At 41.9% G+C, this 20,706-nt stretch overlaps 1 protein-coding gene across 5 annotated transcripts in view; it reads right to left on the minus strand.

Moving 5' to 3' along the window:
- LOC119969103 (WT1 associated protein) overlaps positions 1–20,706 on the minus strand; it is a 110,258-nt gene that overhangs the window by 15,544 nt on the left and 74,008 nt on the right. For all 5 annotated transcript variants that reach the window (XM_038802322.1, XM_038802345.1, XM_038802338.1 and 2 more), the window contains 2 exons: positions 16,675–16,853; positions 12,054–12,208 (listed from right to left, as the gene is read on the minus strand). In XM_038802322.1, coding sequence (XP_038658250.1) covers positions 12,054–12,208; positions 16,675–16,853 — 334 coding nt within the window. The remainder of the gene's footprint in view (positions 1–12,053; positions 12,209–16,674; positions 16,854–20,706) is intronic.

Raw genomic sequence — 20,706 nt, forward strand, 5'->3', positions numbered from 1 at the left:
TACAGGTTACGTGGGTTTAAGTAGGGTGATCATTGTTCGGCACAACATCGAGGGCCGAAGGGCCTGTTCTGTGCTGTACTGTTCTATGTTCTATGAGTAGGTTCTTCCCGGAGGTGGAGGATAGATGTGAACGGTGCCAACCACGCCCACATGTTCTGGTCTTGCCCCAGACTTGCAGGGTACTGGGCAGCCTTCTTTGAGGCAATGTCCAAAGGGGTGGGGATGAGGGTGGAGCCATGCCCGAAAGTAATGGACTTTGGGGTTTCGGACCAGCCAGATCTATTCCTGGGGTGGAGGGTGGCCGCCCTTGCCTTTGCTTCCCTGATCGCCCGCCATAGAATCCTGTTCGGCTGGCGGTCAGCAGCACCACCCAAAGCTGCAGACTGGCTGTCTGACCTCTCGGAATCTCTCCAAATGGAGAAAATCAAATTTGCCATCCGAGGGTCAGACGACGGCTTCCACAGAACGTGGGAGCCATTCATGCAATTGTTCCGGGACCTGTTTGTGGCCAACAAACAAGCGGAAGAATAGCCAGGTAGCCAAGTATCAAGGGAAAGTCGCCAAAGCATGAGAGGGAGAGATAGACCCGTGGGGGAAGGACAGCTAAACCTAAGAGGAAAGAATGGCGAATCACAGGAGGGGGGGGGGGGGGGGGGGGGGGGGGAGAGGGAAGTGATAGAGAACAAGAGAGGAGAACCTCATGGTAGCATGGTGGTTAGCATCAATGCTTCACAGCTCCAGGGTCCCAGGTTCGATTCCCGGCTGGGTCACTGTCTGTGTGGAGTCTGCACGTCCTCCCCGTGTGTGCGTGGGTTTCCTCCGGGTGCTCCGGTTTCCTCCCACAGTCCAAAGATGTGTGGGTTAGGTGGATTGGCCATGCTAAATTGCCCGTAGTGTAAGGTTAATGGGGGGATTGTTGGGTTACGGGTATACGGGTTACGTGGGTTTAAGTAGGGTGATCATTGCTCGGCACAACATCGAGGGCCGAAGGGCCTGTTCTGTGCTGTACTGTTCTATGTGCTGTACTGTTCTATGTAACCGGGGGGGGGGTCAGGGAAATGAGAACCAGAAGGAAGGCACGGGATACAATAACAAATATGCCATCTCCAGGAGCAGGGAACGAGGAGAATAAAGACGAAAGACGGGAGGAACGGCAGAAGCGGAGGTGAGCGCGAGACAGCAGCGAGATCCGTCCAGGAGAAGCAAGCGACAACAATACCAAACCCATTCAAGTATTGCCCACTGTAATTGTTTCTCCGGCACCCAAATATATATTTACCTCCCCAGCCCCCCCACCCCCCCAAAAAAAACAGTCGGCCACTTATGTGTTGTAAATAATTTTGCCAGGTTCAAAGAGTTGCTGCTGTTGAGCTGGTGCACAATACCCTACCAGTTATTCTATTTTATTTTTCATTTTTTAAATTATTTACTATTTTCTTTGGTATGTTTGGTTGTGCCCTTCTCTTTATTTATATATATGATGTCTCTTATCCTGTGTACATAACAGTAAATATACTTTGTTCAAAAACCCAATAAAAACATTTAGAAAAGAAACGTATACATGATGTGATTTTTCTCAATACTATGCACAACTTTAAACTCCAAGTGATACACAGAACTGACAAAGCGACTCCAACTTGGCATAACATATCCTGTACAAATTTATCACTTCCTTGCTTTTATATTTAATGGCCCTTTAGAAAACGGAATTTGCCATTTTGCATAACCATTTCAACCTGCATGCCCCATCTATTGTCATGGGAAGGCCACTTTAAGAAATGTTTGTCTACTCAAGTGGCTCTGCTTTTTAGTTTTGCTTTGAAGAAAAGCTTGGGTGTGTCTGTTTTTTAGTTTAGTTTTTAGTGTTGGAGCTGCAACCAGCCAAAGATGATGTAATTTTGATCTCTCTGCAATCTAATGACTATCGTTAGATCATTTGGTGAATTCAGAGTGATAACTGTTCTCAGTAGAGAATTTAAACCTGATCTCTGCGTTAAAAAGGGTCTTTTGTCTTCTGGATGTTGTTTGGGAATTTATTAAGGGTTATCTATAGAGTACTGTATTCTTTGGGGATTTATTGGTGTTGATAGCTGTTAAGATGTTTACTGTGGGTTTATAAAGTGTTAACTGGTTTCATAAATAAACTGTTTTAATTTAAATGTATTGTAGATTTCTGTTGTATTACACCTGCAGAGTAAGCCCGTGTGTTCCCCATAACCACAATCTATTCAAAGTTGTGGTCAGAAGAACTCCATGATACACTTTGGGGCTCTCTAAACCCTGGCCCATAACAAATTGGCGGCTCGAGGGGATAAAAGTCTATCTATTGAGTTGGCTTTGTGAACTTAAAGACAGTGAGGGGTGAGCATTTTCAGGTGTGGTATTTCAGTTTAAGTAGGGAGTGTGTTGTGGACAATGGCTCTTTCAGAAGCTCTATAGTTTTTGTGGGTGGAGATGGTCACACGCAGTACCTTACGGACAGAGACTAAAAACAGGCTTTTAGAGTTGGCAAAAACATTGCAGTTAACATTACCTGATAAAATGCGAAAAGATGAGGTAATTATGGCGCTAGCTAAGCTTTTAAAATTGCCTGAGATACAGTCTGATTCATTGGAAATGGCAAATATTCAGTTACAAATTAAACAAATGGAACATGAGAAAGACTTAAAGCAGCTTGAATACGAAAGACAGAGAGGAAAAAGAGCAAGAAGAAAGGAAAACAGAAAGAATAGTCCCAGCAGAACAAAAAGAGAAAAGGAGATACAGGTCAGGTAAAAAGATAAACAGAGAGATTGGGGCAGCACGGTAGAATGGTGGTTAGCATAAATGCTTCACAGCTCCAGGGTCCCAGGTTCGATTCCCAGCTGGGTCACTGTCTGTGTGGAGTCTGCACGTCCTCCCCGTGTGTGCGTGGGTTTCCTCCGGGTGCTCCGGTTTCCTCCCACAGCCCAAAGATGTGCAGGTTAGGTGGATTGGGCACGCTAAATTGCCCGTAGTGTCCTAAATAAGTAAGGTTAAGGGGGGGGGGGGTTGTTGGGTTACGGGTATAGGGTGGATACGTGGGTTTGAGTAGGGTGATCATTGCTCGGCACAACATCGAGGGCCAAAGGGCCTGTTCTGTGCTGTACTGTTCTATGTTCTAGAGAGAGTTTGAGCTTCAGAAAATGGCCATGAAACATGACAGTCAGATAAAATTGGCGGACGTAAAGAGAAATGTACAGTTGGAGGATCGTGATGAGGATAGTGAGAAAGAACGTCATAGTCAAAGGCTTGGTAGGGATCTATTTAAATATGTCCAAGCATTGCCAAGGTTTGACGAGGAGGTAGAAGCCTTTTTAATTTCATTTGTGAAGGTGGCTAAACAAATGAAATGGCCACAGGACATGTGGGAATTACTGATTCAAACAAAGCTGGTGGGTAGGGCTAGTGAAGTGTTTGCATCACAACTGGAGGAGGTATCCGAGTTGTATGAGGAGGTGAAAAAATCCATCTTAGGTGCATATGAACTAGTGCCCAAAGCCTATAGACAAAGGTTTAGAAATTTAAGGAAAGAATTTGGTCAAACATACGTGGAGTTTGAAAGAATCAAACAGAGTAATTTTGATAGGTGGATAAGGGCTTTGAAAGTAGATCAAATGTATGAAGCTATGAGAGAAATTATACTTTTGGAGGAGTTTAAAAATTAAATTCCTGATGTAGTGAGAATTCACATGGAAGAGCAGAGGGTTAAATGTTAGCAGTAGAAATGGCAGATGATTCTGAATAAGTTCATGAATCAAAGCTTGGTTTACAACATCAGTTTCACGCAGATAGAAACTGGGAACATGAGAAATACTCAAGTGGTAACGGTAAAGGAGATCTGATGGGAGAGAATAAGGAGAGTGTACCTCAAGATTAAAAAGGAAATCCAGGAGGGTGGAAGAGACATGAAAAGTTTCAAATGTTTTCACTGCAGTATACTAGGCCATGTAAAGTCACAGTGTTGGTGATTGAAGAAAAGCACTGGGTAGGCGGATATGGTAAAACAGGATAAGGGTTTGTTAAAGTGGTAAAGGAAAGCCCAAGTGAAGCGAAGGAGGTGCAAAAGATTGTACAGCCTGATCAGGAGGTGATTGATAAGAAGGTGCCAGATGTCGTTAAACAATTTACTTGTGTGGGTAAAGTTTACTCATGTGTACCAGAAGGAGCAGGTAAAGAAGTCACAATTTTAAGAGATGCGGGAGCTAGTCAATTAATGGTAAGAAATGAGGAGTTATGTAGTTTGGGAAGAATGTTACCAGAAAAGGTGGCAATCTGTGGAATTCAGGATGAGAAGAGTAGTGTTCCATTATATGAGGGAAGGTTGGAAAGTCCAGTGAAGAGTGGTGAAATGGTAGTAGGAGTAATAGAGAAACTATCTTGTCCAGGAATACAGTTTATCTTGGGTAATGATATAGCTAGATCGCAGGTGGGAGTGATGCCTACTGTGGTTGATAAACCAGTGGAAAATCAGACAACTGAAGTGCTGAAGGACGAGTACCCTGGGATTTTTCCGGATTGTGTAGTCACAAGGTCGCAAAGTCACAGGTTAAGACAAGGGGAGAAATCAAAGAGTGAAGATAAAGTTGAAGTTTAATTATCAAAAACGATTTTTGATCAGATGGTTGGAAAAGAACAAGAACAGGTGGAGGATGAGGCGGCTATTTTTAGCTCAGGAAAATTGGCGGACTTACAACAGAAAGATATAGAAATAAAATGGATGTATCAGATAGCATACACGGAAGAGGAAATGGAGAGATTTACATATGCAAGCGGATGAAAAGTGGGCAGAGGTTCATCAAGTAGTATTGCCGGTAGGGTTTAGAAAGGAGGTGTACCACAAGGTACCAGTGGGAGGTCATTTGGGAGTAAGGAAAACTCAAGCTAAAATACACAAACATTTTTATTGGCCTGGACTACAGAAAGATGTAGTTACATTTTGTCCATCATGTCACACATGACAAGTGATAGGGAAACCTCAAGCAGTGATAAAACCAGCGCCCTTAATACCCATTCCAGCATTTGAGGAACCTTTTACAAGGGTCTTAATTGATTGCGTAGGACCAATTCCTAAAACGAAAAGTGGGAATCAATATCGTTTGATTATAATGGATGTGTCTAATAGGTTTCCAGAGGACATTCCAGTACGTAATATTACAGCTAAAACGATTGTGGAGGAGTTACTTAAATTCTTTACTAGATATGGACTAGCCACAGAAATACAATCGCATCAAGGATCAAATTTTACCTCAAGGTTACTCAAAGAAATTATGGATATATTAGGAATCAAACAATTTAAATCAACTGCGTACCATCCAGAATTGCAGGGAGCGTTAGAAAGGTGGCATCAGACATTAAAGACAATGTTGAAGACTCATTGATACGACCATCCAGAGGATTGGGATAAAGGAATTCCATTCATACTGTTTGCAATTAGGAATGCACCTAATGAGTCAACCAAATTCAGTCCTTTTGAACTAATTTTTGGTCATGAGGTAAGAGGACCACTTAAATTGATTAAGGAAAAATTGGTGCGTGAGAAATTAGAACTTAAATTGTTGGATTGTGTGTCAAATTTTAGGGAACGATTAAATAGAGCAGGGGAATTGGCTAGACAACATTTAAAAGTTGCATAAAATGTGATGAAACGGGTAACGGACAAGAAATCCAACGTTCGTAGTTTCGCCACTGGAGATAAAGTTTTAGTATTGCGTAGGACCGCTTCCTAAAACGAAAAGTGAGAATCAATATCTTTTGACGATAATGGATGTGTCTACTAGGTTTCCAGAGGCCATTCCAGTACATAATAGTACAGTTGAAAAGATTGTGGAGGAGTTACAGTGGTAAGTGAACATTTAAAAGCAAGGTTTTGTGGATCTTATCAGATTGAAAGGAAATTAAGTGAGGTGAATTATGTGGTAAGAACGCCAGATAGAAGGAAAACTCACCGAGTTTGGCATGTGAATATGCTTAAAAGGTACTTTGAAAGGGAAAGAGAGCAAAAGGGGGAGTTTTAATGATTCTAACTCAAAGTGACGAACCAAATCCAGATGACTTTGAATTTGACATTCCTCAAGTGAAATTGGAAAACGAGGATGTTCTTAAAAATTGGGATAAATGGTTGAGTTAGCTTCCAGAGGAAAAACAGACTGACCTGAAAAAGTTATTGATATCACATGGGCAAGTTTGTGGAGATAAGTTGGGAAGCATGAGAATGGCTATACATGATGCTGTTCCAATCAAACAACATCCATATAGACTTAACCCGTCAAAATTGGCATAGGTTAACAAAGAAATTGAGAGTATGCTTAAAAATGGCATAATTGAAGTGGGTTGCAGCCAATGGAGCTCACCCATTCTGATGGTACCAAACCCGGACGGTACCCAACGGTTGTGTGTGGACTATAGAAAGGTTAATGCAGTTACAAGAACGGACTCTTATCCTATCCCACGTTTAGAGGATTGCATTGAGAAAGTGGGACAATCAGCTTTTATTTCCAAACTGGATTTACTTAAAGGTTACTGGCAGGCACCTTTATCCGAAAGGACGAAGGAGATCTCAGCTTTTGTGACTCCAGATGGTTACATACCAATTCAAAGTTATGCCATTTGGCATGAAAAACGCCCCAGCCACATTTCAACGGTTAACTGAACGTCATTTCAGGATCACCCAATTGTGTGGTATATATCTACAATCTGGTCATTTTCAGCCAGACATGGAAAGAACATTTAAAACATCTGATGGAGCTATTCAATCGACTTTAGGAGGTGGGTTTGGTGGTAAACCGAGCCAAAAGTGAATTTGGAAATGCCCAAGTCACTTTCCTTGGCCATACAATCGGATAGGGTTGAATGGTCACACGGGATGTGAAAACAAAAGTTATTGAGGAATTTCCAATACCCTTGAGACAAAGGGAAATAATGCGATTTCTTGGCATGAGTGGATTTGATCGAACATTTGCATCAAATGTTTGCAGCGTGGTTGCTCCACCGATGGACTTGAAGAAACGTCGAAAATTTCAGTGGACAGCGGAGTTTCAGCAGACTGCCTGCAAGCTGTGATACCAATGCTCCTGTGTTGGAGAATTAAAAAGTATCTAACTTTAAAAAGAAATGCCGAGGCGTAGAGAAATGGATGGATCGTGCAAAGACCTTCTTGTTCAAACAGACTTGTCAATCGAGAAGGATTCCAGTTGGAGGAAACACAAATGGACTATGTTATTATTAAATGTGTGCGTGTTTTGTTTTGTTTAAAAAAAATGTATGTTCACTGTCCATATTTCTTAAAGGATAGTGAAAAGGTGAAAAATTAATATATCTTGAAGTTGGGCGGTTAATTTTTTTCTTGGGGGGGGGGGGGGGGAGAAAGAGGGGTGTCATGTCACTTGAAAAAATGTTTGTCTGCTCAAGTGGTTCTGCTTTTTAGTTTCGCTTTGAGGAAAAGCTTGGGTGTGTCTGTGTTTTTTAGTTTCGTTTTAAGTGTTGGAGCTGCAGCCAGCCAAAGAAGGTGTAATTTTGATCTCTCTGCAATCTAATGACTATCTCTAGATCATTTGGTTGATTTCAAAGTGCTGACTGCTCTCAGTAGAGAATTTAAACCTGATCTCGGTGTTAAAAAAGGTCTTTTGTCTTCCGATGTTGTTTGGGAATTTATTAAGGGTTATCCATAGAGTACTGTATTCTTTGGGGATTTATTGGTGTTGGTTGATGGTTTAAGATGTTTACTGTGGGTTTATAAAGTGTTAACTGGTTTCATAAAAGTACTGTAGATTTCTGTTGTATTACACCTGTAGAGTAAGCCTGTGTGTTCCCCATAACCACAATCTATTCAAAGTTGTGGGTCAGGTGAACTCCATGAAACACTTTGGGGCTCTCTAAACCCTGGTCCACAGCACTATGATAATCTAAATAACCGCAACTCCAGGTATCTTGCACTTCTTTACTTTAAATAATTTAAGATATGCCCTTTCCCTCCCAAACTAAATATACTTCACATACCTGTACATTGTATTTATCTGCCCACTCTTGGCAACCTGCATCATCTGTAGATTTTGATGAAATGCCTTTTATGCATATATCAAAATGATTAACACAAGTGAAACATTAGAGTACCCAGGTTAAAGCCCAGAGCACACCAGTATCTCCAATCCAAAAAAATCTATTCACCCCTCAGCCACATTAGACTTGAAACATTAACTCTCACAGATGCTGTCAGACCTGCTTAGTATTCCCAGCATTTGCAATTCTTGTTTTTATCGATTCATTTGTGCCCCACCCACAGTAGTCTCCCAAATTATGCAGGTACAGTGCCCAGCTATAGTGCCTTTAATATAGGCAATTGTCTTAGTAATGAGCCTCTTATGTGACACTTGAGCCCATTTGAAAGCTAATTTATAACATCCACCATATTTCCTTCATCTAACCAATATCGTAACAAAAAAAGCCAAGTCTCTTATAAATCTATACTTTCCCCAATTGATCATGGCCATAAATTCCATTCTATATCTGCCCTTCAGACAGTTAAGAGATGAGAAGATTGCTATCGAAACATACCCACAATGGAATAAACTAGAACCATTGTGTCTACGAATGGCTGCAACACCATGAGTCTTTCACTATTCTTGGTGTGCTATTTTGGGAGAACATGATGGCAATAAAATTTCTCTTTAATTAGACCAAAATAATGGTCTTAAAATGCACCATGGTACAATATGGTTTCAAAAATAATAGGTTAGCATAATAAAAATATTCTTCCAAAAAAAACCCCACACCCTTTCATGATTTGAACTGTGCAACATTTGCTGAACATTGGTATAACAGGCTGGGCAACTGGTTCCCAGTTGAGAAAATCAATAGTTTTCTGAAGATCAAGAATTTACTATACATGCAAGCTATGTTCCAACCTTACTTTGTACAGCTTCACTGAATACCAATTTTAAAAACTTGTATTTATCTGATTAAAGGCCACAACTAAAATAATGATCATTCGGTGATACGTTCTACAAACAGCAACTGGATGAACGAGGTAAGGGAGGGACATTGACTTCCTGCTCTCCTTTGAATGATCTTTCATCTCTAATATAACAGTTTAAGGCATTATTCATCCTAACAATGCAGCACTACCACAGTACTGGATTATGCGAGAGAGCGCAAAAATAGACTTTGGACCACTGGAAAATGTGGCTGGAGAAGTAATAATAGAAACAAAGAAATGGCAGAGGAACGGAATAGTTACTTTACATCAGTCTTCAAGGTGGAAGACACCAGTGGGATGCCAGAGCTCCACGAGAATCAGGGGGCAGAGGTGAGTGCAGTGGCCATCACTAAGGAGAAGAAGGTCCGAGGGAAACTGAAAGGTCTGAAGGTGGATAAGTCACCTGGACCGGATGGACTACACCCCAGGGTTCTAAAAGAGATAGCTGAGGAAATTGTGGAGGCATTGGTGGTGATCTTTCAGGAATCACTGGAGGCAAGTAGGGTCCCAGAGGACTGGAAAGTGGATAATGTAACTCGGCTGTTTAAGAAGGGAGGGAGGCAGAAGACGGGAAATTATAGGCCGGTTAGCCTGACTTTGGTCATTGGTAAGATTTCAGAGTCCATTATTAAAGATGAAATCATGGAATACTTGGAAGTGCATGGTAAAATAGGACTAAGTCAGCACAAGGGGAGGTCATGTCTGAAGCAGTAACAAGAAAGTTAAGACAAAGGAGAATCAGTGGACGTGATTTATTTAGATTTCCAGAAGGTTTTTGACAAAGTGCCACACAAGAGACTGTTAAATAATGCCTATGGTGTTAAGGGCAAGATCCTGACATGGATAGAGGATTGTCTGACTGGCAGAAGGCAAAGAGTGGGGATAAAGGGGTATTTTTCATGATGGCAGCCAGTGACTAGGGTGTGCCTCAGGGATCGGTGCTGGGACCACAACTTTTCACAATATACATTAATGAGCTGGATGAAGGAACTGAAGGCACTGTTTCTAAGTTTGCAGACGATACAAAGATCTGTAGGGGGCAGGTAGTATTGAGGGAGCAAGTGGGCTGCAGAAGGACTTGGACAGGCTAGGAGAGTGGGCAAAGAAGTGGCAGATAGAATACAATGTGGAAAAGAGGTTACGCACTTTGGAAAGGGAAATGGAGGCATTGACTATTTTCTAAATGGGGAAGATGCTTAGGAAATCAGAACACAAAGGGAGTTCACGATTGTTCACGATTCTCTTAAGGTTAATGTGCAGGTTCAGTCGACAGTTAGGAAGGCAAATGCAATGTTAGTATTCATGTCCAGAGGGCTAGAATACAAGACCAGGGATGTACTTCTGAAGCTGTATAAGGCTCTGGTCAGACCCCATTTGGAGTATTGTGAGCAGTTTTGGACCCCATATCTAAGGAAGGATGTGCTGGCGTTGGAAAGGATCCAGAGGAATTTCACAAGAATGATCCCTGGAATGAAGAGCTTGTTGTATGAGGAATGGTTGAGGACTCTGGGTCTGTACTCATTGGAGTTTAGAAGGATGAGGGGGGATCTTCTTGAAACTTACAGGATACCGTGAGGCCTGGATAGAGTGAACGTGGAGAGGGTATTTCCGCTGGTAGGAGAAACTAGAACCGAGGCCACAGCCTCAGACTGACAGGACAATCTTTTAAAACAGAGATGAGGAGGAATTTCTTCAGCCATAGGGTGATGAATCTGTGGAACTCTTTACCACTGAAGGCTGTGGAGGCCAAATCACTGCGTATCTTTAAGATAGAGATAGATAGATTCTTGATTAATAAGGGGATCAGGGGTTATGGGGAGAAGGCAGGAGAATGGGGATGAGAAAAATATCAGCCATGATTGAATGGTGGAGCAGACTCGATGGGCTGAGTGGCCTAATTATGTTCCTATGTCTTATGGTCTCATGTGCTCAAGTCCTGAAATGGGCTTGAACGTAACCTCTGACTCAGAGAAGAATACTATCAAATTAGCCAAGCATATTTTTATATAAGTTTAGTGTACCCAATTCCCGCAGACATGGAGAGAGTGGGCAAACTCCATACAGACAGTGACCTGGGACCGGGATCGAACACGGGCACTCGACGCTGTGAGGCAGCAGTGCTAACCACTGCGCCACCCCCGTGCTGCCCTCAAATGAGCCAAACAGATGCATATTTTATTGCAAGCAAAATGTCTGCAGAAAGTTGGAACTAAAGTTGAAAAAAACTTCTATTTCTGCAACACCTTGAATGTGCACTTCACAGGAGCATTATATAAAGTTGCATAAGGAGATATCAGGTTAGATGAACAGAACTTGATTAGAGATATAGGTGTTGAGTGTTTTAAAGAAGGAAAGCAAGGCAGAGAGGTGGAGACATATAGGAAAGGTACTCCAGGGCTGAGGGCCTAGGCAACGGAAAGCACAGCCATTAATGGTGGAGCAATTAAAATCAGGCTCGAGAGTCCAAAATAAGAGGAGCACAGGTGGCAGAGGTGGGGGGCTAGAAGAGACTCCAGGAGGTAAGGATGGGAGAGGCCATGAAGGGATTTAGAAACACAGATCAGAATTTTAAAATCAAGACATTGCTTTTAGGGTCAATGCTCATCAGCAGGCTGACAGTTAAGACATGAGTAGCAGAGTTTTGGATTACAAGTTCACAGAGGGTAAAATGTGAAAGACCAGTCAGAAGTGCAGTAGAATAGTCAAGAAAGGAATGAATGAGGATTTCAGCAGATGGGCTGAGACAGGACAGAGTCAGACGATGTTACAAATTAAATCATAAGCTCATATGGTCAAATGTAACTCCAAGGTTTAGGGAGAGGATTGGAGTTGACAGCCAGTGAGCAGAGCGAAAATAATGGCTTCAATTTTCCCAATTAATTTGCCAGAATTTCTGCTCATCCAGTTCTGGAAGTCGGATAAACAGTCTGATAGTTCAGCAACAGTGGAGAAACCGAGAAAATGTATTAAAAGCACACCGTGTGTTTTAAACGGTGTACATCAGCCCCACTGCACATACAATAACACTCATTACTAATTGAAATGTCTAAACTCCACTCACCATCTTGACTGCTTTTGAGCTCCTCACTGTATTTCTTCTGCAAGGCTAATTCAGCCTCCAGCTGAGCAATGCGTCCCTGGGACAGCTGTCTTCCCAGTTCCTGGTTTTCCTGAATTAACATCCGGCATTTGGCCATCAGCTTTTTTCCCGTTTGGCTGTAAAGATAGACACTTACCATCACAGAGGGAAACGACAGTTCTTCACAAAATGGAAATCACCACATGCTATTGAAGCCCAACATTTCTAGCCCACTGTATTTCAAGCCATTGTGGCTGGACACTCCCATTTTAAATGCATGATATTTCAAACGTTCATATGTAAATGCTTTTCATCATTTAAAAAAAAGTGATGCTCTGGAAGAAAATGTCAGCCATTCCTGCAGGATTTTTGGTTGCAATGCTGAACCTATATGGAATTAACATACCCAGAGATATATTTATAATAGTGTAAACCCAACAAATGGATAGATAACAAAAAGTACACGTTTACAGCAATTAAACCCTGATCTCAAGGGAGGTAAATATCAGAGAAGCATCAGCATAAGAAACAACAGTCTCAACTCAACTCATACTTAGTCAAAGCTCTCAGATACTCTGCGGGGTGTGGTAAACAGGGTATTTAGCCCAGCAGGTCCCAGGTTCAATCTCATGGCTGCACTGACCTAGCTGATTTGAGCTGAGGCAACAGCAGGTTAATAAAAATAGGCCGAGTGCCTCAGTGTTTTGGGAGGGAGCCTTGGGAAAAGGGAGAAATAAATGTTGAGCTCCCACACAGTAACATATAACACAATAACTCTTGCTGAAATGGGTCTATACACACTTTGGGGGAGGACAACAGCAGGTGTAGACTCGGTTATAAAGCCTCCAATGGTCAAATTGCCTATCAACACACAGGAAGAACAAAATTTCAACCCAAGTGGCCAGACTACTTCTGGTGCAACCGAACTGCATCACAAGCAACACTAATGCAATTTAAAAGGAAGAAAGAGAACACAATAAAAATTTCAGATGACTGAATATAGATTTGATATTTTAAAATTGATGGTTCAACAGCAGATTTAACACAAAAAGCATTGAGAAAGTAAGAAAATACCAAAATAGCGATGGAATGATCAAAGATTGTTGAACTGATTGACAATTAAGACCAGAAACCGCACACATTACAAAACAGTGGTAACAGCCTTTACAACTTCAGGATTGGACTTGAAGTATACCACAAAACCACAAGGTTATGACAGGAACCAAACACGCTGATAATTTTGGAAGCACAGGAACTGGACTCATAGCAATCAATGATAGATCACTATGCAGAAATACACAACGTATCGGCAAAATAGAATGAGGACAGTGAATGCATAATAATGCAATTCTATTGCCACCTTTCCCTGCACCTTCAAGAACAATAAAAGCACAACCATGCCCTCAAATGAAGGAGTAGATCCATAGCAGTGTATAATTTAAAGGGTAAATTAAATTTGACACGGATCAGACTGATATGAAGTCATACTGATATATGCCTATTACAACAGAACTGAAAAATAGGTATCAAACAAAACTTAACACTGTAACTGATTTGCAGATGCTTCTTAGTAATGCTAATTTTCATAAAACTGATATATTTTTTAAATCGTATCCATCACCACTTTAATAGTTCTTCCAAAATACTTTGGCAGAGATTTACACCATGACCTGAACTTGACGTTGTCTGCTGCAGTTTCTCTTTTATATTTAGAAATGGTATGCGCTAATGCATAATGACAAACAGTCACACATTCCTATACAATTCTTATTTTACAAGACTCGTCTGAACTACAACAGAAGAAACGATTAATTAAATTTTTTTTTAATGTATTACAAATTCAAAAACCCTGAAGACTATTTTGTAGGTAGAATTTAAGACTCATCTCTGCCAGGCCCAAGTGAGATTTCCTACGTGTTTTTAAAAAATAAATTTAAGAGTACCCAAATTATTTTTTCCAATTAAGGGGCAACTTAGCGTGGCCAATCCACCTACTCTGCACATCTTTTGAGTTGTGGGGGCGAACCCACGCAAACACGGGGAGAATGTGCAAACTCCACACGGACAGTGACCCAGAGCCGGGATCAAACCTGGGACCTCGGCACTGTGAGGCAGCAATGCTAACCACTGCGCCACTGTGTTGCACAGATTTCCCACCTGATCAATAATCGGAAATAATTTTAAAACTGGGGTCAAACTTCATGGCCCTCAACGTGCGCACTTAAATAGAAGCAATTATATTGTCATGAAAAGAGCATGGCATGTACTTTTAATCAATGGAGGTCCAAAGGAAAACCAAAGATCTATGTTGTGATAAACTGAAATTAAAATATTCTTTCCACTGACTTGAACAAATCTCTAGCAGTTCGACCTTTCAACTTTACAGTTATCCTGATGCAACATAAAACATTTCACTGAACAATAAATTTATGTTTTGCAGTTTTAAAATTATATGAACTTTTCTTTTTACTGGAGTAGGTCATCTTGTAGTATTAAAATAAATTATACAAAATACTGTACAATAAAGGCTGAATATGCCCCACAATATGAACATAGGAAAAAAGGGTTAGATTTTGATCAGCAACTTGCACTGTGAACTTTACAACAAGCTCTTGGAAAAATGTCAAGATATATTTAAAAAACTAGTTTGGGGACTTCAGTGTATATTTTCTTTCCCTGTCAGTCACCAGAATGGTTTGAATTTCACAGCGTTAAAACTTCTCATCCAGTCATCATTACATCTCATCGCATGGAGCTGCTTCGTTTTCTGGGAAAAAAAAAATAAAAATCGCCACCTAGACATTGCTTCTGAAGCAAAATATCCAGAATTATTGCAGTCATGGGGTTTTGTTTATGGGAGCTCTCAAACTGGTTCAGAAAAAAAACTGTAAATAAAGCAAGTGGTGTGGTGCACATACTTAGCATTCCATTTCCGTAAGTAAAATCAAAAGGTATCCCAAACTTGGCATTTTTAGACAAATGAAGGATCGAACTTCTGATTTAGTGAACAGCTGTTGTCACTGTTTGAAATCAGAACTAGTGATTAGGGCTGGTTTAGCACAGGGCTAAATCGCTGGCTTTTAAAGCAGACCAACCGCATGGTTCAATTCCCATACCAGCCTCCCCGAACAGGCGCCGGAATGAGGCGACTAGGGGCTTTTCACAGTAACTTGATTTGAAGCCTACTTGTGACAGTAAGCGATTTTAATTTCATTTCAGTTCTATTTTCATATTGTGCCCAATTAGTCTGTTTAGTTCACAACAGCCAGGATAAGAGATTTTGATAAAGCACTATATAAAGAAACAACAGAATTCATATGATATTGAAACCTACTTGTAACATATTGATTACAGTTACATACCAGACAGATTTTCTGAAATGTATATGAAGGATGTCAATTGGATAAGTTGTCTCATTCAACTGGAAGGGCACGATATCACCTTTCAGCTCCAACAGACGTGATTTAATATTTCTCCACCAATGGCAAAAGATCTTTCAATACAGGAAAATCAGATTTTCCCAAAGTAACATTTTATCTGGTGCAAACCTTTACAATAATCACTTGCAATTCCTAGAATAAAACTAAATTTCAATACACTTGGGTTCTACAACTGCAATTGTGTTTCCAGACAAGTCACTGATGGCAACACTTCAGAAATCAAATGCCCAATACAAAAATGGCAAGTTTTGAAGAAAAAAATAACAACATTTTCTCCAATAGTTAGCCAGTGGAAGGGGTTTAAATATCACTGACAAAAAAACTAACCAAACAGTTAGATTTCAAATTTTCCGCTTACATTTATAAGACTGCTCACAGTTTGGTACATACAAGTTGGTTAGTTAATGAAATTAAATAAACCATAATCACAGTAGAGGGAATGTTGCTTCAGAATGAATCAATATGAAAATATGGCTTTATAAATTCAACTCTACATCATAAGAGTTGACGGCCAGTTCAAAAAATTATTGAAACCTTTGACTGTGCTCTAAAGTCATTTCAATGTTTTTTCAACTCTTGACAGTTCACCGTGAACAAGCAGGAAGTCTTCAGTCTTACACCAAATTGACTTCCAGTGTCTATTAGTCACGAGCGCAACGTTTTGAGTGCAGGGCATTCGACTAAATGAATTTACACGAACTCAATTCAGGCTCAGTGTCTGAGATGAGAAAAGCTACGTTCTCTCCTCCAAACTCAGACTGCAAACTCAGCCACCAGAAACAGTGTGCAGCAGATTTTACACTCCCATTTTGCAGAAAAGTGACTTCTTTTCTTTTCCTCCCTTTATTTTCTTCTATAATAACCAAATTTCAAGTGTCTAAACTGGGCAAGTATTTTTTTTGGTTGGATGCAGGCCCACTCTTCAGAACAGTCCGACTCCTGCAGGCCTCTGAAGTAGAAGGGGGAAAAAGCTGAAACAGAACGTTCATCTGACAATGTTTTACATTAAGCATAACAAGCTGAGTAGTAAATGAATCTGGATTTTTTTGCTCAAAGGCTGAGGCTGTCTTGCTCTGTTAAGAGAGTACTTGGCCATCCCACCATACATTCTTGCAGTGGGACTGTCAGGGAGGTCTTGACTGGGGAGTATTTTGTTTGTTTACCTATCAGGTGTAAACTTCCAGGCACTCAGTTCATTTTGGGCTTGCTCCAGTTTGTCTTTAGTCTGTTCCAGTTCAGTCTTCATTTTAAGGAAAAACAAGTTAATAGCAGGATCAACCAAGGTGGATCGGAGTTGAGCAGCACTGGGCAGTTGAACTTGTTTGAGGTACTGGATCTGGTTCTGTTAGAAGCAAAAGTTATATGGTCACCAAACAGGCTTAATCTTTGTGCACATTCAACATTGCTACCAATAAACAGGATGATATGGCCACTCTTTGCCATTCAACAATGGGCTATTTGAATCAATAACTGAAATTAATGTACATGTAGCAGTTATATGGCTGCAACAATCAAAGACATGGACATGCATAGTTACTGAGATGTTCAAATAGTTTATGAAGTTAATAGCAAGTCAGCAATTTCCCCCTATGGGAGTGTTTCAAATGAGCCAGTAGACATAATAGAAATTTGAGATGCAGTGGATACAAGTCTTGATAGGCTGGGAAATAGTTAACCAGAAAGCGAGACAGATTTTGGGAAGTCCGAAAGAGCAATAAGGTTTAGCGGAGAAACGTTCGCTTGACAAGAGACTGGTTGCACAGAACTAGCCCCTTTCATCATGTAGAACAAATGGCCTCCTGCTGCACTGTAAATTCTATGATTCTATTAAATGCAGTTGCGTCCTGTACTTCTGCCAACAGCTTAATGGTTGAAAATGATCTCATAAGGTTAAGGAAAGCCACCTGCTCATTGTGCATGCACAAACCAGTGAACACTAGAAACCAAATAAGATCAGCTGTGTTATTTATTTTCCTTTCAAGAGTGTGCAGTTTCATATGTTTTAAAATATTGTGTGATAGCAGGTTTGATGCATCCTTAAAGAAATGAGAGGTCAACAAGCAGATTATTAAAAATACAAGGAAGAATTATGGGAACACAGCAAGAGTTCTGCTCAAACCTATACTGACATGTAGTTTAATCTTGGATTCCACATAATAAGACATAACCGCAAAATAAAGTCCAAATTTTATTACACTTAAAACTTTACAGAATTAAAGCAAGGAATATCCACATCTGTTCTTTCAGCTCAGTGGTCATCTTCCAAAACCATTTTCTTCTACGGGCACTCCTGTAAATATACATTTTCACTCGCTTCTCAGCAAAGTTGCACGCATGGGTTTAATCTCGGTCAACTCCCAAGGCAACATACAAAAATCTTTGCTTCAAAAATTGATGGTGAAATTGGAGGAAACCTCTTGCCAAACTCAATACTTATTTAAAAATAAAATGGTTATCACCTTATCGCCAGTGCAAACACTGCTGGCAAAAGGACAAAGTAGTCGCTGAATTAAATGTAAGTTGCATGTATTCTGTCTTTAGATGACTCTTTCCTGAATTCACGACTCTTGACTGAATTCAAAGCAATGATGATTGGGATACTTAATGGGATGATTGGGCACTCAAGCAGTTTATTACATTGACCATTTCAAAAGCACACTTTGAAATGTGACCTCTGTATAATGTTTTGTTAATCGCTGTACCTCACAGAAAAATGCAAGTCTTTTGTTGGTTTAACATTATAAAAAAAAAAATTTGTTCATGGGCTTTGCTGACTGGGCCAGCATTTATTGCCCTCGAGGGTCTGGAGTCACATGTAGGACAGACCAGGTGATCCTTTATGGATTGCCTTCCCTAAAGGACATTAGTGACATTAAGACTGCAGTGGCAGGATTTGAACTCAGGACCCAAAGCATTACCCTGGGTTTCTGGTTTACTAGTCCAGTGACAATGCCACTGTGCCACTCCCTGATATTACCAAGCCAGATATCAAACAAAGTAGGTGTGAGACAATATAAAACAACAGATAATTCTAGCCTGTGCTCTGGCCAAAAATTACAAACAATACAGACGACTCCACAGCCTTTTAATATACATTACTTCCAGCTTGATGCGAGTTAGGCTCCGCGACCGGATGCCAGTTAGGAGACTCCGCACCCGGAAGCCAGTTAGGAGACTTCGCGACCGGAAGCCAGTTAGGAGGCTTCGCACCCGGAAGCCAGTTAGGAGGCTTCGCACCCGGAAGCCAGTTAGGAGGCTTCGCACCCGGAAGCCAGTTAGGAGGCTTCGCACCCGGAAGCCAGTTAGGAGGCTTCGCACCCGGAAGCCAGTTAGGAGGCTCCGCACCCAGAAGCCAGTTAGGAGGCTCCGCACCCGGAAGCCAGTTAGGAGGTTCCGCACCCGGAAGCCAGTTAGGAGGCTCCGCACCCGGAAGCCAGTTAGGAGGCTTCGCACCCGGAAGCCAGTTAGGAGGCTTCGCACCCGGAAGCCAGTTAGGAGGCTCCGCACCCGGAAGCCAGTTAGGAGGCTCCGCACCCGGAAGCCAGTTAGGAGGCTCCGCACCCGGAAGCCAGTTAGGAGGCTCCGCACCCGGAAGCCAGTTAGGAGGCTCCGCACCCGGAAGCCAGTTAGGAGGCTTCGCACCCGGAAGCCAGTTAGGAGGCTCCGCACCCGGAAGCCAGTTAGGAGGCTCCGCACCCGGAAGCCAGTTAGGAGGCTCCGCACCCGGAAGCCAGTTAGGAGGCTCCGCACCCGGAAGCCAGTTAGGAGGCTCCGCACCCGGAAGCCAGTTAGGAGACTCCGCACCCGGAAGCCAGTTAGGAGGCTCCGTACCCGGAAGCCAGTTAGGAGGCTCCGCACCCGGAAGCCAGTTAGGAGGCTCCGCACCCGGAAGCCAGTTAGGAGGCTCCGCACCCGGAAGCCAGTTAGGAGGCTCCGCACCCGGAAGCCAGTTAGGAGGCTCCGCACCCGGAAGCCAGTTAGGAGTCTCAAACCACTTGCAGAGCAATGTTGCCTCAAATATCAGACCAATGAACAAGTCAACTTCTTTTACCCAAGACATTTTTTTAAAAACTTGTGGGCAACGTGATGTAAATTCCAGATGCAGTACCATACATCGCCAATTAAAATCTAATATGATGGTACTGCACTCAAAGGACAAACTGCATGGGATGACTGTTTGATTTCAGCAATATTGCCATATTTTCACCATCCAACTTCCTAATGTAAGAATCAGTTAACAAGACAAATGACGACATTTGATGAATTGACATATTCAGACTAGAAATCGATGCCAGAACTAAGCATCACCATTTTTGGTTAAGCACTCAAAAACAAATGCACTGTTCCTGCATGGACTCTCTCACTCACATCCATTGAGTTAGGGATGTGGAGAAAATTTTATTTTGAAAATTTAGGCAACTGAAGTTTTTATGTATATTTGTCATTCATGATTTAAGCTGCAGCCAACAAATTAGTTCATGCTTCGATATGGTTATTGTGGAGTTGCCAAGGCATTTCAAAATACATCAAATCCACATGCAGTAACTAATAGCACAATTAAAACTCAACACTCTGATTTACTAATCATAGATTTGAACCAGTGAAGTGGGATGGGAGATTTTCTTTTTTTCTTCTTTTAGAGTGTCCCAATCCTTTTTTCCAATTAAGGGGCAATTTAGTGTGGCCAATCCACATCTTTGGGTTGTGGGGGCGAAACCCACGCAAACAAGGGGAGAATGTGCAAACTCCACACGGACAGTGACCCAGAGCCGGGGTCAAACCTGGCACCTTGGCGCCGTGAGGCAGCAATACTATCCACTCCTCCACCGTGCTATCCTGGGAGATTTTGGACATGGGAGGAGAGAGGTGTTAGGGTATTAAAGAGTTTGTTTCTGGGCGGGGTGTTTTGCGAGGCTGGGGGTTGAAATATGGACTGGAGCATGGGGACGTATTTAGATATCTGCAGGTCAGGGATTTTGCCAGGGAGGAGGTTCAGAGCTTCCCGATGGCGCCGGCCTCCTCATTGTCGGGGGAGGTACTGACGACAGGGGGAATGGAGAAGGGGGTGGTGTCAGCGGTTTACGGGAGGATTCTGGGGGAAGGACAAGGTATTGCTGGAGGGGATTAAAGAGAAGTGGGAGGAAGAGTTGGGAGAGAGCATGGAGGATGGGCTCTGGCGTGAGGTGCTCCGGAGG

Source organism: Scyliorhinus canicula, chromosome 1, assembly GCF_902713615.1.
Source record: "Scyliorhinus canicula chromosome 1, sScyCan1.1, whole genome shotgun sequence".
NCBI classification, from domain to species: domain Eukaryota; kingdom Metazoa; phylum Chordata; class Chondrichthyes; order Carcharhiniformes; family Scyliorhinidae; genus Scyliorhinus; species Scyliorhinus canicula.